General features: G+C 39.9%; 4 protein-coding genes across 8 annotated transcripts; 2 read left to right on the forward strand and 2 right to left on the reverse strand.

Annotated features, from left to right (window-relative positions):
- Nucleotides 1–899: 899 nt before the first annotated feature.
- LOC149038365 (uncharacterized) lies at nt 900–6,451 on the reverse strand. 3 transcript variants are annotated; one of them, XM_089184717.1, is made up of 3 exons: nt 6,311–6,451; nt 4,353–4,488; nt 900–1,369 (listed from the first exon to the last, which is right to left on the reverse strand). In XM_089184717.1, exons 2-3 carry the CDS (start codon nt 4,401–4,403, stop codon nt 1,028–1,030), a joined length of 393 nt encoding a protein of 130 aa, XP_089040843.1. In that variant the 5' UTR covers nt 4,404–4,488; nt 6,311–6,451; the 3' UTR covers nt 900–1,027. The 3 variants fall into 3 exon arrangements, 2 of the variants coding, with proteins under 2 accessions (XP_089040843.1, XP_089040842.1); XR_016180377.1 differs by lacking the exon at nt 900–1,369 and adding an exon at nt 3,435–3,559; XM_089184716.1 differs by lacking the exon at nt 6,311–6,451 and having other exon boundaries at nt 4,353–4,548.
- On the forward strand, nt 3,112–16,265 carry LOC113667749 (uncharacterized). Of its 3 annotated transcripts, none has more exons than XM_089184704.1 (4): nt 3,112–3,386; nt 12,873–13,225; nt 15,091–15,262; nt 15,803–16,265. In XM_089184704.1, exons 2-4 carry the CDS (start codon nt 12,878–12,880, stop codon nt 16,147–16,149), a joined length of 867 nt encoding a protein of 288 aa, XP_089040830.1. In that variant the 5' UTR covers nt 3,112–3,386; nt 12,873–12,877; the 3' UTR covers nt 16,150–16,265. The 3 variants fall into 3 exon arrangements, with proteins under 3 accessions (XP_089040830.1, XP_089040832.1, XP_089040831.1); XM_089184706.1 differs by lacking the exon at nt 3,112–3,386 and adding an exon at nt 4,530–4,697; XM_089184705.1 differs by lacking the exon at nt 3,112–3,386 and adding an exon at nt 4,680–4,797.
- Nucleotides 6,803–10,931, forward strand: LOC149038366 (uncharacterized). Its single transcript, XM_089184680.1, has 3 exons — nt 6,803–7,195; nt 7,398–9,375; nt 9,816–10,931. Exons 1-3 carry the CDS (start codon nt 6,964–6,966, stop codon nt 10,249–10,251), a joined length of 2,646 nt encoding a protein of 881 aa, XP_089040806.1. The 5' UTR covers nt 6,803–6,963; the 3' UTR covers nt 10,252–10,931.
- On the reverse strand, nt 10,474–12,228 carry LOC149038367 (uncharacterized). Its single transcript, XM_089184697.1, has 2 exons — nt 11,995–12,228; nt 10,474–11,732 (listed from the first exon to the last, which is right to left on the reverse strand). Exons 1-2 carry the CDS (start codon nt 12,106–12,108, stop codon nt 10,713–10,715), a joined length of 1,134 nt encoding a protein of 377 aa, XP_089040823.1. The 5' UTR covers nt 12,109–12,228; the 3' UTR covers nt 10,474–10,712.
- Nucleotides 16,266–16,388: the final 123 nt, after the last annotated feature.

Below are 16,388 nucleotides of genomic sequence, written 5' to 3' on the forward strand. Positions count from 1 at the left end.
TGTAGCGGCCGTAGAGTTCAGGTTTTGGGCCGTGGTATTGGCTAAAAAATTGATGTTCGATAAAACCTACAAGAAGATTGGCGTAGCTGGGTCCCATTTTAGTACCCATGGCCACGCCATTAGTTTGTTTGTAGTAGTTGCCACCGAATGAAAAGCAATTGAGTGTATTTTTTTTTAGTAGTACATGGCATCTTTTAAATAGTACATGGCATCTTGCACAATATCCATCATAGCTTTCAATATTAATTTTCTAAAAAGGGATATAGGGATCTTTTTTAAGATTTGTGATACGAGCTCATTAATTGTATGACTTTGCTTTTATCTCCTCCTCGTTGTGGGTCATATATTTCATGTAAGGCTTGATAAAACATTCGTGGTCCTTCCATCTCTCGCTTCTTTAATTGAATGATGTTTTCATACCCTTCTATTTCTTCTTCTTTCTTAATATTTTCATACCTTTCTATGTCTTCTCTCTTCACAACTTTCACCCACAATTCTTCTGCTATTGCTACTGCTTCTTTGTTTTGACTCATCTGTACTTCTTGTTCTTCGTAAAACTGTTGATAATACACGGGTCGAGAACACCGTCTCTTATAATAAAAGCTAAGTTTTTCGTTTGTCTCACGATGTAGTCACGTGTGATGTAGATCGCGACGTTTCGACTGCTTACTGCTAGTCTTCTTCAGGCGATGAGGTCGACTGGTCATGCGTGATCTTATAAAGCATGATGCTCTACTGTGATTAGTTGCTATTCAACAGCTCTGATTGGTGCATTTCGATCCTTGCAGTTCACTCAGTGATTTGCTCCCTCGGCGGTCAGCAGTCCCACGGGTCTCCTATTGTTGTGTTTTTTGATCGTGGGCATCCACGCTTCTGGAATTTCTACTCCAGTATCCCTGTTGATGTTGTTAGGGTGAAGTCTTACATGAATTGCCTCTTTGACCCTGCGCGTGCAGTAATAAGGGTCACGATCAATAAACTTTACTTCGTTCCAGAGTGGCCTATATCCGGTGTTGTGGGCATGCTCCTAAACGGCGGAGGTCTCGGTACGGGCGAGTCGAATATCTCGATCGTGCTCCTTAATTCTGTCTTGCATAGGTCTTCCAGTCTCTCCGATGTACACCTTGCCGCATTCACAGGGAATCCTGTAAACTACACCATCTTGTTTAGCCGGGTCGACAACGTCTTTTGGTCGTACTAACTGAGATCTTAGCGTAGTCTCCGACTTGAAAACAGCGCGTACGCCTAGTTGTTGTGGGCAACGGCGAAGCTGTTCGGACAGCCCTTTGACATAAGGTAAAACCGCAGTAGCTTTGAACTTGTCAGCGGGTTTGGTACTGTTGTTTGGTTTTCCGGTCCTGGTAAGTTTCTGCAAGAAAGAAAAAGGATAACCATTAGAAACCAGAACAGATGACAGATGTTTTTTCTCCTCGGGGATAACGGAGGGTTTTGTTACGAGACGTTTGGCGCGCTCGTAAAGGCACTTAACAATGCCGCGTTTTACTGATTGAGGTTGGTGCGAATCATACGCTAAGTATTGATCGGTGTGCGCGGGCTTCCTGTATACGCTGGTGGTGAGGCGGCCGTCAGGTTCTCTTAAAACTGCGGTGTCTAGGAAGGCGAGTTTGTTGTCTTTCTCTGTCTCCCCATGGTGAAGCGGATGGAAGGCTGCTGTTTGTTTAGATGCTGTAAGAAGTCATCTACGTTTTCGTGATCCAGGATGGTAAAGGTATCGTCCACGTAACGTTTCCAGATCCTAGGCTCGTTTAATTGAAGATGTACGAAGAGCTATGGCGTATCACAACATTTCACATGAGGATCTCATTCTCATTGAAATCTATAAGCATCCTGAATTTGACGGATATTTTAATGGATGATTTGAAAATATATTACCTGAGAACACACACGAATTATTTCGAATGAGATATTTTCCATTTGGTCCATTTCTAAGACACTTTTTTAATGCTTCCGTATTTTTTCCTTTTATGAGATTCAAATTACGGTTTCCTATTATTTCTAGTCAAGAATCGCTTCGCTATACTCACTGTATTTATCACATTCGTAACTTTTTCTTACATGCCACTTAATTTTTTCTCCGAATGAATCATCCGCACCTACACCCACTTAGCTTCACGAGCCGTCTATTGTATGGGCGCTTATGCACTGAAACATCAATTAGTGTTATCTTTATCTTTTTACTGTTTACGAACGTCAACTTTTTCACTTATGTCAATACTTACATGCTCAATCATTCAATAATTCAATATGGTTTTACTAATCATGAAGACCCACCCGTGATTGTAGATACAGATTGGTTAACTACGTTTAATAATAGACATGTACACAATTCCATCATTCATTTCTATTCGTTACTCATGTAACTTTTTTATTTTTCAAAAATTGATGTATAACTACAAAAGTATAATAAACAAGTGTCTTAATAGTCTTTGTCATGATATGCAGAATCCAATCTGGCCGCGATTTCTTTATCCCATGATGTGCCATAGACCCATCCCTGTCTCATCCCTGTCGGTTCGTAGATGTGATGTAAAGCCACATAAAATACAAGTTCACGATGTCTCTCTCGTAATTTAAGTCTTCAATAATCGTTTTATATTTTTCAATGTCTTGAGCATGTTCGGAAGCTTGCAAACGGATCTTTCTCTTTAAGCGACGAATTTTTTTCGCATGAGACGACCCCGCCATGTCTTCACACGTAAACAGTCAGTGGTCCAATGTTTTTCTCCTGTTTCTTTCAAGAAAATTATACCATCGGGGTGAATATTTGACATCTGTCAACGCTTCCAATTGTCCGATCAAATAGACATCTCTCATCAGCAAATTGTTATTCGGATATTTGTCATTCATCCAATTGTGATAAGTACTGATGACATCTTCGAAGTCGAAATCTTTCCCGCAGAGATGGTTCTATCCACACAGAAACAAAAAACTTTCCCGCTCAAATTCTATTTGGGTTCTATTATCGCCACGCAGGAGGAAAAACTGTTTTTAAACGCGTGACGCTAGGTATTGTGTGACATTCACATACAATTTACATTCTTTACATTTTTCGAATTCTTGGCATATTTCGTCGTAGTCTATAAATACAAAGACTACAATTACTACTCAAGTATAAATCGCATCTCTTTAATAGTACTCATTGGGAATAGTGTTTGTAAAGGTAATCCATTTTAGGGTAGTCCATCCGGTAGTCCATCCGGTAATCCATGGACTGGGAGTCAGTGTTAAGTGTTATGTCTACGACCAGCCAAAACAAGCCTAAAAAATTTTGATATATGCAAATGCTCAACGCATAATTTGAATAGTGAAGTCACGGGTTTATGTCAAAGCTCAAAGGCTAAAAGCTGTTTGGTTGATTGCTTGAGGTAAGAAATCTGTCTTTGTAACATTTATAGTTTACCAGTTAGTATCCGTAGTGCTTGGATCCAAGATTTCACTCATAAACTGACTTAAACGGTGTCATTTGGCTCAACGTTGAGCTAGTATTGTTCTTCTCCTAACTGAGGCAGGCGAGTTGCGTGCGGCATCGTGTAGAGCACTTGAAAAATCAAGAACGCAATACACGAATTAGACGCGGCCTTTGCCAAAGCATAAGTACAAATCAAAAAAGAAGCGTAAAGCGATGTACCTCTAAAACACTCAACTTTTGAAATCATTTTCTCGAGTCTCTTTTTCGTAAGCGTTAATCGCCCGTTCGTTGTTATGCATGAAGTTAATAAATGATAGAAATGTCGGCGGAAACAACAGTAGCCTATGAGACTTATGCTTTGCTTTCGAAAATTGTGGGGTTATGTAATTATACTGAAATCTTTCTTCGTGTTAGAACGTGTTAGTGTAGCTGAAAGACGAATATCAATGCAAAATGTAAGCGTTGTCAATATCATTGATATGATAATTTTATGTGAACGATATTTTGAAGTTAGCTTGTTTACATGTCACTTCAGCGTCAATAAAATCTGGATCGGACCCGACTAGATCACGAATCGGATCAAGGATCGAAAAAAAAATTTTTGAAAAATTTAAAAAAATCCCATTGTTTATAAAATATTAATACTTTAAAAAGAGTTAAAAAAAAAAAACTAAAATAGGTTTATTTACGTAATGGACCGTAGGCACCACTGGAAGTTTTTTTGCCCCAAAACCCATGTGGTCACTTTCATGGACCACAAAAATCGCTTACGTGCACTTCAGCACTCATTTCTAGAACAATCTTACTTCTCATCCCGCCTCTTCTCTCGCCTGTGCTAAATGACATTGAATAAAGGAAAAGTAGTACGTGTCATGATATTGTAAAAATAATGATAATAACTGACTGGTGAAATGATACGCACCTCTCGCTTTTTTTCGATGCGTGATCTGATCCGGTCCTTGATCCGTTCCATGATCTGATCCGATCCAATACAGATTTGGCGACGCCGCTCGTCACTTTCACCTTGGTTCGTTGCTATGTCTTCAAAAGATTCCGCTCTGAGATACAAAAGAGATAATCTGTTCCCAATTATTCATTTGTCTAAAATCACCTCCAAATCGTAGGTTAAGCGCCATTGCTTTTGTTTCCCAGTTCGTTTCTTTAAAATGAAACTTGCTTCATTTCTTTGTTTTCCACTACCGAAGCGTTACAACGAGTAGATAGGTTTGTGACGTAAGTATGGAAATATGATAGGCAATTTATAAAGGTGAGTTGAAAGAATAAATAGCGTACATGGAGGCAGTGTGATTGTTTCTTGCGAGGTGATTTTTACGCTTTCTAGGACTGTGCGAGGCTGTACCAGTGAGGTCGTAACGTATTCAAAACTCATCATTAGAGAAGTAATGTTTGATGAGTTTCGGTTGCTATTATTCAAACTAGCTGGACCATTGAGACAACGAGTTATTTTGAATTCATTACTCGCATATCACATGCGAGACTCTAGTGCAGAAATAAGTTGATTTTTTTGAAACAATTGCCTCTTCACACGAACTTCGAGTTGTATTACAGAAGAGGGTAACCCTCTTATCGTCAAATTTTTGAAATCGCTTATATGAAACATGAGGAAAGAAAACACTTAATCAAGGCTGTGCTCTAGCGGCGCCCGGTCGCCTCAGGCGACTAACATTTGGTCTCGGGCGACTGAAAAAGAAAAGCGGTCGCCCGTCCGGGCGCATAGATTTCGGCTTGTGTGAAAACCCGAAACGAAACCAGCAAACGTATAGAAACGATACGGAACGGAACGAAACAAAAAGAAACTCCATTGTGCTCCCCGGCTCTCGTTAGCCCGAAAAGCAAAAGCGCTGAAAGCGCAGTGCAATCAATAGCCTGTGTGATCTGTACATTTAGGTTAAATATTAATTGAGGTCATGGGTCTTGTTTCGCTTCGGTGGATTTTCTTCTGGTTTATTAATATAGTACATGGCCCAGGTTTCTTGTCCATTGAACGACGCGATAAAGCGAGCAACTGATTGTAACTAACATTTTATAATTTTACTTGCTAATTTGATGACATTTGCAGAACTAAAAAATATTCGGCATGACAACAACAAGAATTGTTCACGCTCAAAGTTGTCGCGTGTGTTATGCAATATTGTTTCACATGGTTTAGCACGAAAAATTATTTTTTCCTTGCCCGTGAGAAACTGCACGATTTTTGCACAAGCATGTGTTGAAGATCTAATTTTCTATTGAAGTGGTTGATGCTTATATTTAATTTTTGTGTTTCAACAGTTTCAATAGTGGAGCGCGTGATTAATAAAACGAAACCGTCCTTTATGCAAATGTGTTTATTTAATTAGCTTCGAAGAAATTTTCTTAGCGGTTTTAACATGTATGTGGTTAATTTATAACAGGATTTCATGATATCACAAGTTCGCCAAAATAGAGTACGTGACTGCTAAATATTGTAACTCGCTTCGCCGCCCGTGCCCGGTGAAGTGAATATTGAACGAGAGAGATTAAAGATGAAACTGTTTGGCAATTCTGCGGATTCTCTGGAACTGTAAGAAGTATACAACGCTACTCTTTCAAAACGTCACGGATTAGTAAAGATTGTCATTCAGCAATGGTTTCCTCGGCCAGAATAATTAATAATTAATCAATTAATTATTAACTAGTAATAACCACAGGTTAGGAAGTGCGTGCGAGGGCTATGCATGATTTGTTTCACTGAGGTTAACGATTTCATTGTAAAACAGTGGCGTTGTGTTCTTTTTCCATTTTGGGCATTTATATTTGCAGCGCAATAAAGGGTTGCATAGTGTGGGTGATTGTTTTCCCATAAACGAGGCAAAGGGACCTAAGAGTGGTTTTACTGACCTTGTGAAACAGTAACACCAGTTTGATTATACACCAGTTCTATTTTGTGTTGGGTTTGACAAAATGGTTGTTTTTTCACGTTGTAAATAAAAACACTGTTGATTATAAAATGGACATATTGATTGAGTCAAGGAAGATTTCGATACCCGACAACAACAGACACGAACAGGAAACGTTCCGATCACAAGTTCACACGCTCGATTTTGATTGGACGGCGCGCCAGCTATGCATGAGCTGCACGTGATTCTTCGACGAGATAGACGTCGTCCACGTGATAAAATTGTGTTGTGTGCATTCCAATTTATGGACCGCCACTTCTGCATGAACTGCACGTGATTCTTGACATTCTTAGCTTCAAGAAGGCGAAATTTACATATTATTTGAGCCCTTCAACTACATCATAGTTAGTAGAGGGGACTGGTTGGGAAACCCGGCGAACTTCAAAGGAGGAACTCTTTGTTCTGATTTTCGAGTGATCACGTGTTCACGACCGTGCACACACACACACACACACACACACACACACACACACACAAAGCAAGATGGCGTATTGAGTAGCGTTATTCCGTTTGTAGAACAAAATTGTTTGATATTCGGGCGAAAGAAGAATTCGTTGAAATCAGATACTAGAAATATAGCATCCTGGGGAAATTATGCCCGGCGACAACTGCGCTGTGTTTGGCTGTGGGACCAGCAGAAGGACGAAAGGCATTGGAATTTGGAAGTTGCCTGCACCAAAGGACGAGGCTCACAAGAAATGGAGACAAGAGTGGCTGAACGAAATTACAAAGACAAGAGAAAGCGATGCTCCATTTAAAGTCTTAGTAGCGAAGGACAGGATCTTTACCTGCGAAAAACACTTCGAACCAGAGGACGTTGAAATATGTAAGTAGCTCGAACTTGTACGAGCGAGTGTAGACTGTCACGGTGTCGATTTGTGTTTAGATATCAGTCCTGTATATTCTGTGTAGTCGTGTTAGTGGTGCAATTCAGGCGATTTTTACTAGACATTGACTGTATATGGGGTTTTTCCATCCATTGTATCGCCGTTAAAACTTGGCGTGTAATTTTTTTATTTTGTTTATAGTTGATTCAGAGAAAATGACTAAGAAGAAGGCTCGGTTTGGTGCTCTTCCCAAGTTGAACATGCCGAAAAAAACTCACGAGACTCCAAAACCCGAGCAAAGACCTGAGCGAACCATTGTCCAGGATCTGATCAAGAAGCCGCAAGTTCATTACAAGACTTTCACGGAGTTTTGTCAGCGCTTGACTAAGCTAAAGAGCCTTCAAAACTGGAACATTGGAACATTTTCTGACAGAGCTGTCTTAAAACAGGTAGAGATTCCATATGTGCTTCCGAAGTTTGAAATCGTTGTGGATGATAGTCTAGCATTTACAGTAAGAGTTTATGGCTGTTATTTTCCGGAGGATCATCCTGTGTACCTTGATTATCGGCGTACAGTCAGGAATATATCCATACATAGTCTTGCTGAACTGTTGGGGGAGAACTACAGTTTGTGTTGTGGAGTTGACACACTAGAGATGACAAGCACACTGTTTCATCATGTTGTTCCCATGAGTGAGGGGTTAGAGGAAGACGAACAGTTTCCACACAAAGGTTACTGGAGAGTAAAGGACTGTTTGATTATATGTGGAAAACTTGAAAAGGTGTGCAGTGCATGCATGGAGTACCAAAAGTATTCTGAAAAAGCGAAGAAGGCAAAAGACAAGCATCAGTTAACACCCGCTCATGTCAATGCTCCTATATCAAAGACTGATCCAGAGAGGATCAAACTGACTCTGCGACAGCAAAGGCTGCGATGTTATGAACTTGAAAGAGAGCTCAATGAAATGCGCAATGAATTACAGAAATCAAGCATTGAAGTAGACCATGAACTGAGCAATGACTTCGTTAAACTATTTGATTCAGCGGACAATGAAATAACTCCCTTTATGAATCTTTTCTGGCAACAGCAAAAGAAATTGTTTTCAAGTAGCTGCACTGGTGTACGTTATCACCCAATGATGATTCGCTTCTGCTTGTCCCTTGCGGTAAAGTCACCTTCATGCTATGAGGAACTTCGAAAAAGCAAGGTTTTGGTTCTTCCAAGTCAGCGACGTTTGAAGGACTACCGAAACGCTATAAAGCCACAACGGGGCTTTCAAGAGGAAGTGATTGAGCAACTCAGGACTGAGACTGACTGCTATTTTGATGTACAACGATATGTTGTTCTCCTGTTTGACGAAATGAAAGTTATGGCAAACCTTGTACTTGACAAGACAACTGGTGAACTGATTGGCTTTACCGACCTTGGAGACCCAAACTTGAACTTTGGAGTTCTTGAGAAGGTTGATGATGTTGCTTCGCATGCCCTTGCTTTCCTTGTACGCGGAATTTGTACAGAGCTTAAATTTGGCTTGGCTCACTTTGCCACTACAGGTGCTACTGCTGCTCAGTTGTTGCCATTGTTTTGGGAAGCTGTCTGTATCCTTGAGACCTCTTGCAACTTGTGGGTTATTGCTGCCACATCTGATGGTGCTTCACCCAACAGGAGGTTTTATCGGCTTCACAAGTCACTTGATGGGCAATCAGATAAGGATGTTTGTTATCGTACAACAAATTTGTTTGCACCCCATTGTTATATATATTTCTTCTCGGATGCCCCACACCTGGTCAAGACAACAAGGAACTGTCTGATGCATTCAGGCTCTGGAAAGTCCACAAGATACACGTGGAACAATGGTCTCTCTCTATTGTGGCAGCACATTACACAAATTTTCTATCAAGATTTGGACAATGGTTTGAAACTGTTGCCTAAGTTGTCATTTGAACATGTCAACCTAAATGCATACTCTGTTATGCGAGTGAACCTAGCAGCTCAAGTCCTTAGTGCATCTGTGGCTGCAGTGTTAAAGGAATTTGGGCCACCAGAGGCAGCAGCAACTGCAAAACTCTGTCAAATGGTTGATGGCTTTTTTGATTGTCTGAATGTTCGGAGTACCACAGAATATCAGAGGAAGCGCAAGCCATTCGTAGCCCCTTACCGATCTGATCAAGATGAAAGGTATTACTGTTTTTTTAACACCTGAATGGAATAACATGTAGTTGTTTTAGTCATCTCTACTTTGCTTCTCTTTGTGAGAAGTTTCAGCACAACACAAAATTTGTTTAATTTTTTTTTTCCATAATTCTATTGCTGTATACTTATTTCTATGAAAATTTTTTCCAGTGAGGTTATCATTATTTCATTGGTATATACTAAAACAGTGGATAGCATAGATTTTTGTGTGTGCCCAGATTGCTATCCATTCTCATTTGTGGCTCGGTAAATGTCCACCACTAGGCACATCCATTTTAGGTGAATAATGTCATTGTTATTGTAAATTTATGAGCAGCAGATGACAATCAATAGTATTAAATGTTACTTTGACAGATACGAGTGTCAGTGTTGACAGCTGAGAGTAGTTGGTGTTACTAACATTTTTGGTTGCCACTTGGTTTCAGGTTTAAGTTTCTACTGAATTTCTTGGAGTATCTGAGGAAATGGAAGGAGAGCACAGAGGAAAGGCCAGGAAACTTCAGCAAGAATGCCAGATCCCGTATGTTCCTTTCCTGGCAGACCTACGAGGGCTTCCAGATAACAGTGTATTCTGCAATTGAGGCAACCAAATTCCTGCTTCATGAAGGGATGGAGTTCGTGCTCACAGAGCGTTTCTGCCAGGACCCAGTGGAGGAATATTTTGGGAACCAGCGCAAACTGGGAAGGCGAAGTGACAATCCAGATATCCGCACATTTGGATATAACAACAACACCATCAGAATCCAGAGGACAGTGTCATGCCAGAGTGGGAACACTAGGGGTAGAAGGGATGCCTGCCATGCATGGGATCAAGTTACACACACCAAGCTTCCATGCAGAAAAAAATTAAAAATTGCTTGACTGTTTCAATACATGTACATTAAACTGGACATAATGGCATTGCAGACAACTGATTTTAGAGCAAGGGTAGAGTGGGAATGTAAAACTCCAAATTTGAATGCTTTTTTACTTTAAAAAACCACCCAAAAGAGTGATATTTCAAGTGGGCAATAATATTGCTAGAAAAGAGGTTGCTCAGGGATTGTATTTTCTCATAATGAGGTACTTCAAACAAAAAAGTCCTTCCCTTTCCTGGCTTTATTCAGACCAAAGCGAGTATCTGTTGACTTTCCAGTTTACAGCAACCAATACATGTACATATATGCACAGTCTTCAAGTGCTTTAAGTAGGAGTTATATTTGCAACAAATGCCCAACAGAAACAGGAAAAGGAACATTTTTTAGCAGCATATGTTAGTGTTTTTTACATTCTTTTATACAGCAAAAAGTAAAAATTTTAAAAAAGTTCTAATGAAGCCTCTCTTATTTTTGCTCTTCACAGCTCCTGCTTATCTCCTTGCGAAGTGCCTTAGCTTTTGATTGCTTCGTATTAATTTTATGACGCTGGATAATATCCTTGGCAAAAGAAAATGAACGCACCCTGACATACAAGTGTACAATACCATGCAAGATATCTTTGACAATGTGATTGTCTGGAACAAGTTCAGCATCAGAAACTAATAAATAGTAATTTGACAACAATTCACTATCACTCACTGATTTGCCCACAATATCAGCTATGTCAACTTGAGCCAGATTGACTGTAGATGTCATTTGTCGAAAATAATGTTCTGTTCTGATAAAAATCTTTTCTGCTGGCTTGGTTATGGACCAAAGACCTCCACGACTCAAACTTGACACCAGTCTTTGTGAATCAAACCCTGTCTCCAATTTTCCAGCTTTTAAGATTGCCATAGCATGATTGCTTTCAATTGTTGATATTTTTGCATGCTGCTTGTGTAGATTATGTAATACATAACCTCCCACATATTGAAGACCAGCCTTCTCTCTCTCTGATAACAGAGTTTGGGTTGGATGATTGCTGCTACAATAAGCCTTCGTGGACTTGCAGTATACCAGCATACTATCTGCCACCTTAGTTGCTAATAATGTTACAGCATTGTGGGATAGTCCTGAAAAAAACTTTTTGGACTGCAATGGTACTTGACCATAATATTTTCCATAAAACTTCTCGATGTCCCCATTTTTCAAATATCCATCATAAATTGTTTTCAGCACGGTAAATTCATCAGTTCCCTCATCAAATTGTTTGAATTGGTACAAATTCAACTCATTCCTAAGGCTTGGTGCAAAAGCTCTGCCTCTGTTTACAGTCTGTATGGCATATTTTACAATTTCAGCAAGACTGCTTGGAGTGAGAGTCGTCCGTTCCTGTCTGTCGTTTTCATTAGGGTTATGCTTAGAAGCTCTGTGTCTCTGGTAGCCTCCTCTTGTCTTGTATTTCTTTCCACATTCACTACAAACGAAATCTGCCGATTGAACCTGTGGTAAAAACGATTACAAAGTGGTCTTGGTCATTACCGCAAAATGCATGGACATTAATGGCCTTCAAAGTTCACTTAAGCTTACGTTTACGTACAGTTTTTTCATCTAGCTCGACAGTATCTTGGCGATACAAAATTTCGCGTAGTTAACTTGTCAACGTTGGGTACGATGGTCAAGTTGTTGTCGAAGAGTCGCGTATGGTACACTTAGGGTCACTGCGGCCGAAATAGGCCGAAGAATTCACATAGAATATACTTACATCAATCGCTGTAGTTGAAAAGTGTTTCTCGATTGCTTCATCCTCCTCTAACATGTTCAAAATCATTTCAAAATCGTCTCCAAACACGAAGAGTTCGTTTGTAGCATCCGCCATCTTGTTTGTTGTGTGCACGGTCAGAGTCACGTGACGGGTCAATTCAACCTCGGCTGGGACTCTATTGTTTGGGCCTTTGAAGTTCGCCGGCTTTCCCAACCAGTTCCCTCTACTAACTATGACTACGTTAAAGATCATTGACTATGGAACGTGAAACAGCTATGCTTTGGTGAGAATTGTCTTCTGCTTGGTGTTGGTTTCTAGCGGTCAGAGCGCCTGTGCTCAAATTACTGCTGCTTCGTGTTTGTCTCGCGTGGTCAAAGCGCCTATGCTCAAATTACGTCCTTTCATTTCATTGGTTCTTAGTGTCCCTAGGGACAAATATTTGGAAGGACGACTTTTTTTGCTAAATTCGAGTCACTGCAAGGCTATATAACTGCCGCGCATGCGTTTGTAACCAATGTTGAGATTAGGATTGCGGGCTCCGCTGGTCGCCCTTAATTAATTAATTAATCAATTCGGGCGACCAACCTGGAAGGCTAGGCGACCTACTTGTTATGGTTAGGCGCCCAAAGGGCGCCCTGAAAATTTTCCTAGAGCACAGCCTTGCTTAATCAGAGACCCTCAGACATCAGACATCAGATGAGACCCTCATCAACATGGCAACATCGGGGTGATGGGACTCAACAACCTTCAGATCAACTGACTGTCATAGCCAGGAGACTGAAAAAATGATGGTAAAAGAGACCATGTAAAGCTACTTGTTTTTACCATTGTGTTGTACATATTTATTTGTTTAACATTGTACTGCACTCTTCTGACAGGGAACATGAGGAGCCTTGTGGATTGTTTAGCGATTTGTGCAATCTTTGTTTGGGTTCCGGCTCTTGGAAAACCAGTTGAGAATTCAGAATGGATAGAACTCTCTTACCCATTCAACAATGAGACTATCTACTGGCCAACAGGAGTGAGTTTCCATCACTCCTTGGTGTTCGAAAATTACACTTCTGATGGGTATTACTACGCTTCATACGACATCAGAGCCTCTGAACACGGTGGCACCCATATCGATGCACCAAGGCATTTTGCGGCGGGAAAATGGACAACAGACCAAATACCCCTTGATCATCTCATTGGGCCTGCAATAAAGATTGATTTATCTACCAAAGCCGACAAGGTGAAATTTTATCATTATTATCAAATTAAATGAAACGATAAAACGATAGAGGTAGTGCTCTTTGCGTTGCAATTACTTTACCTCTGTCGGGGCTAGGCGTTTCCGATCAAAACACAGGTTCTTAACAAAAACATACCCTTATCATTACTCCACCCATTTTAGTAAAATTGTATTGACTTTTAAATTTTCGAAACGTGTTGAATTATTTTTGCTCCACTGGTTAGTAAGTTGTTTCACCAGTTTCTTATAGTTGATTAGTAAAGAAACTGATATCGGTATAATATCACGATAATATTCTTACAGTTGATAGGCTTGTCTTTTCTCATCACCTATATGCTGGAGAACATCTTGAAAATCTTAGGAGAAGTTATGAGGGTAACTTAATTGAGTGGAGAGCGATTTGGTCTGTGTTGCGGAATTCTTATAGCCCCACTCGCTGGTTCAAACAAATCAAGAGGACTGTATCTTTCGATGTAACACGATTTAATGTACAACTTTCACGTATTCAACGGTCGTAACACAACTATCAACGATCAACGACCAACTAACAAATTCTAGGTATACAGAGGGTTTTTCTACTATCCTTGCGTAAGGCGGTATTTTTACATTAATCACATGTACAGTAAAAGTTCCCATTGTAATGCGTCTAAATTAAGTGACTATGACAAAATCGCACGTTCTTTCACCTTATTTAGCCTAAGAAAACGCATGCAGTTACATCATTTTATATCGTAAATGTACTAGGACTTTGTCTACATTTTTGTGAAATCTAATGTCACGAAATCTAACTTCTTTGCGTTACAAATGTCAATTTCTAAGTAATATTTAATCACAAGATAATCAAGTTAAGAATCAACTAATGTTTTTTTTCAGAGGGCACGGTAACGAATCGTGCAATCTGATTGGTTCTTTACGCGGTCTGTATTTTCCTATCTCTGCCCACAGGCAACAGTAACGCTTTCGTGAGTCGCCGAGTACATCCCTACTTTCGTTGCCATTTTTCATAAACATATCTCGTTTTTCCGGCTGGACAGTATTTTTAAGCAAAGACGTCGGTCACTGCCTCAAGCCGATAAATAACATATTAATCCTCTCTTTTCTCTCTCTAAAATCACTTCGGTTGACAGAAAAATGTTGGTTTCAAAATGAATTTTTGTAAGCAGTAGTGACATTACGTTGATTGACAAGCGGCCTAAGAACCGTCTGCAATTAATTTTGATCGTTCACAAAAAGTATCTAAAAAGTTAAAACGTGAGGTATTTGGTTACAGTTGAACTAATCGATGGAACTTTCATTCATTTAATATCTGAATTTTCTTAAACAATTTGTTCTTAGTGAAAGGGCGAGCGAAGTTTTAATTTCAGTTCTACAACAAATATAAGCACTCGGTGATTCTTAAATGACTGTGAATATTTTAAAGTTATATTTGTGAACTGTGGATAAAGAAGTGAATATGAAAGCGACCTTCGCAGTAATAAACTTTACTCAAGCAGTAGTGAAAGTAAGGCTTCATTTTCACTACTGCTTAAGTAATGTTCATTATTGCGAAGATGGCTTTTATATTCAATTCCTATCTTACTTAAGAGGACAATTTGTTTAACAGTCATGAGCTTCCTCAGTAGGTGGTCATTTCCTTTCTCGTGGCCTTACTTCGTGATTCTCTGATGATACTTTAAAGATAAATTTGATATTATTCACTCTTAGTAGTTCAAGATTTAACGGCTGTGTTGTCTTCCTCTGCGGTGATCTAAACGCACCATTCACAGCGATTGAAACTGATAGTAACCGCGATTAGCATTACGACTGATTAATACCAAGAGAATGGTACGAGTTTTTTTTTTCTTTCCCTTCTTTCTTTTCTATAGAACGCTGACTACGAGATGACACCAAGCGACTTACAGGAATGGGAAGAGAAACACGGCGTGATCCCAGATAATGTTATTTTGCTGGTATTTTTCGGCTGGGGAAAATATTGGCCGAACAAGAAAACGTATCTCGGAACTGATCTCAAAAACACTTCCCTGCTGCATTTCCCAGGTACGTTGTTGAAATAATAGACAAAAGTTATAATTTAGAAAACGTAAAGGGGACCATCAGGACAAATTAAGAAAAAATAGGAAAGATTATTAAATGAAACTAAGCAATGGAATGAAGGAGAAAGCATCGAAGGCAAATTAATTTCTTTTAAACCTTGCGTCGCTGTTTCCAGCCTGTTAAAATAAAAACTTGATGGTCTAGGCTCTAGGTTCCTAGAAATACAGTACTGAAATTATAGAACCGTAAAATTTAGCTGAAGAAATGATCACTTGAACACTTAAGTCGGTCGGTGAATATCTCTGTTGCAGATGATTACCGCACCACTTCAATACTCTGAATTGAAGTCTCCTTACGAAAAGATTACTGTGACTGCCATTTCGGCAGTTTCTGCCCTTCCCCAGGCTGCTGCATACTCTGTTATTCCTCCATGAAAAATTCCTTCCACTTGAGAAGGTCAATTCTGTTTTTCTTCTCGTGTAAATAAGCAATGTAGCCATATCTTGTTAAATGCCCCATACAAAGACAGGTTTCTTTTCATAGGAATACACCCCGACGCTTCTCGTTGGTTGGTTAAGAATCGCAAAGTCAAGATGGTTGGTATTGATACCCCATCCATGGATTTTGGACAGTCCAAGATGTTCCAAACACATCGAATCCTCTACGCAGAGAACATTCCTGGGCTTGAAAATGTCGCCCACATGGATAAGCTGCCAACGAAATGTTTCACAGTGTATGCAGCACCCATGTTCATTTCCGGCGGAAGTGGGGGGCCTTGCCGAGTCTTTGCTCGTTTGGACGAGAACTGCTCAATGAGTGCAGTCGTAAGGTTCCAGAACGACATTGTGTTTTTGGCAGTAATGATTTGTCTTGTGTTAGGTTTCCTATGACTTTGTGGGCCAAAGTACATCAGCGGCAGTTATAACAATGTCTTGTATTTGAAAAGGAATACAGATAATTCACCCTTAGTTCATATAGCTCAAATAAAGAAAAATAAACTAAAAAATTGCAGAAGTCTTGCATTCAATCTAATGCCACGAACCCCCTCTCCCCCCCCCCCCCCCTCTTTCGAAGGACCTTTAAAATCTGGGCTGAAACTTGACACCGTTAAATATTAAACGACCGTTTG

The sequence above is a fragment of the Pocillopora damicornis genome, chromosome 10, assembly GCF_964200805.1.
Source record: "Pocillopora damicornis chromosome 10, jaPocDami1.2, whole genome shotgun sequence".
Taxonomy (NCBI): Eukaryota; Metazoa; Cnidaria; class Anthozoa; order Scleractinia; family Pocilloporidae; genus Pocillopora; species Pocillopora damicornis.

Coding starts and splice junctions, on each gene's coding strand:
- LOC149038365 (XM_089184717.1), bottom strand. CDS start 4,403: ATGGAACGGATCAAGGACCGGATCAGATCACGCATCGAAAAAAAGCGA. Junction 1,370..4,352: donor GCATCGAAAAAAAGCGAGAG/GTGCGTATCATT, acceptor TCTTTCTTGCAG/AAACTTACCAGGACCGGAAA.
- LOC149038366 (XM_089184680.1), top strand. CDS start 6,964: ATGCCCGGCGACAACTGCGCTGTGTTTGGCTGTGGGACCAGCAGAAGG. Junction 7,196..7,397: donor ACCAGAGGACGTTGAAATAT/GTAAGTAGCTCG, acceptor TTTTGTTTATAG/TTGATTCAGAGAAAATGACT. Junction 9,376..9,815: donor CGATCTGATCAAGATGAAAG/GTATTACTGTTT, acceptor ACTTGGTTTCAG/GTTTAAGTTTCTACTGAATT.
- LOC149038367 (XM_089184697.1), bottom strand. CDS start 12,108: ATGGCGGATGCTACAAACGAACTCTTCGTGTTTGGAGACGATTTTGAA. Junction 11,733..11,994: donor TTTCAACTACAGCGATTGAT/GTAAGTATATTC, acceptor TTTTTACCACAG/GTTCAATCGGCAGATTTCGT.
- LOC113667749 (XM_089184704.1), top strand. CDS start 12,878: ATGAGGAGCCTTGTGGATTGTTTAGCGATTTGTGCAATCTTTGTTTGG. Junction 13,226..15,090: donor TATCTACCAAAGCCGACAAG/GTGAAATTTTAT, acceptor TCTTTTCTATAG/AACGCTGACTACGAGATGAC. Junction 15,263..15,802: donor TTCCCTGCTGCATTTCCCAG/GTACGTTGTTGA, acceptor TTCTTTTCATAG/GAATACACCCCGACGCTTCT.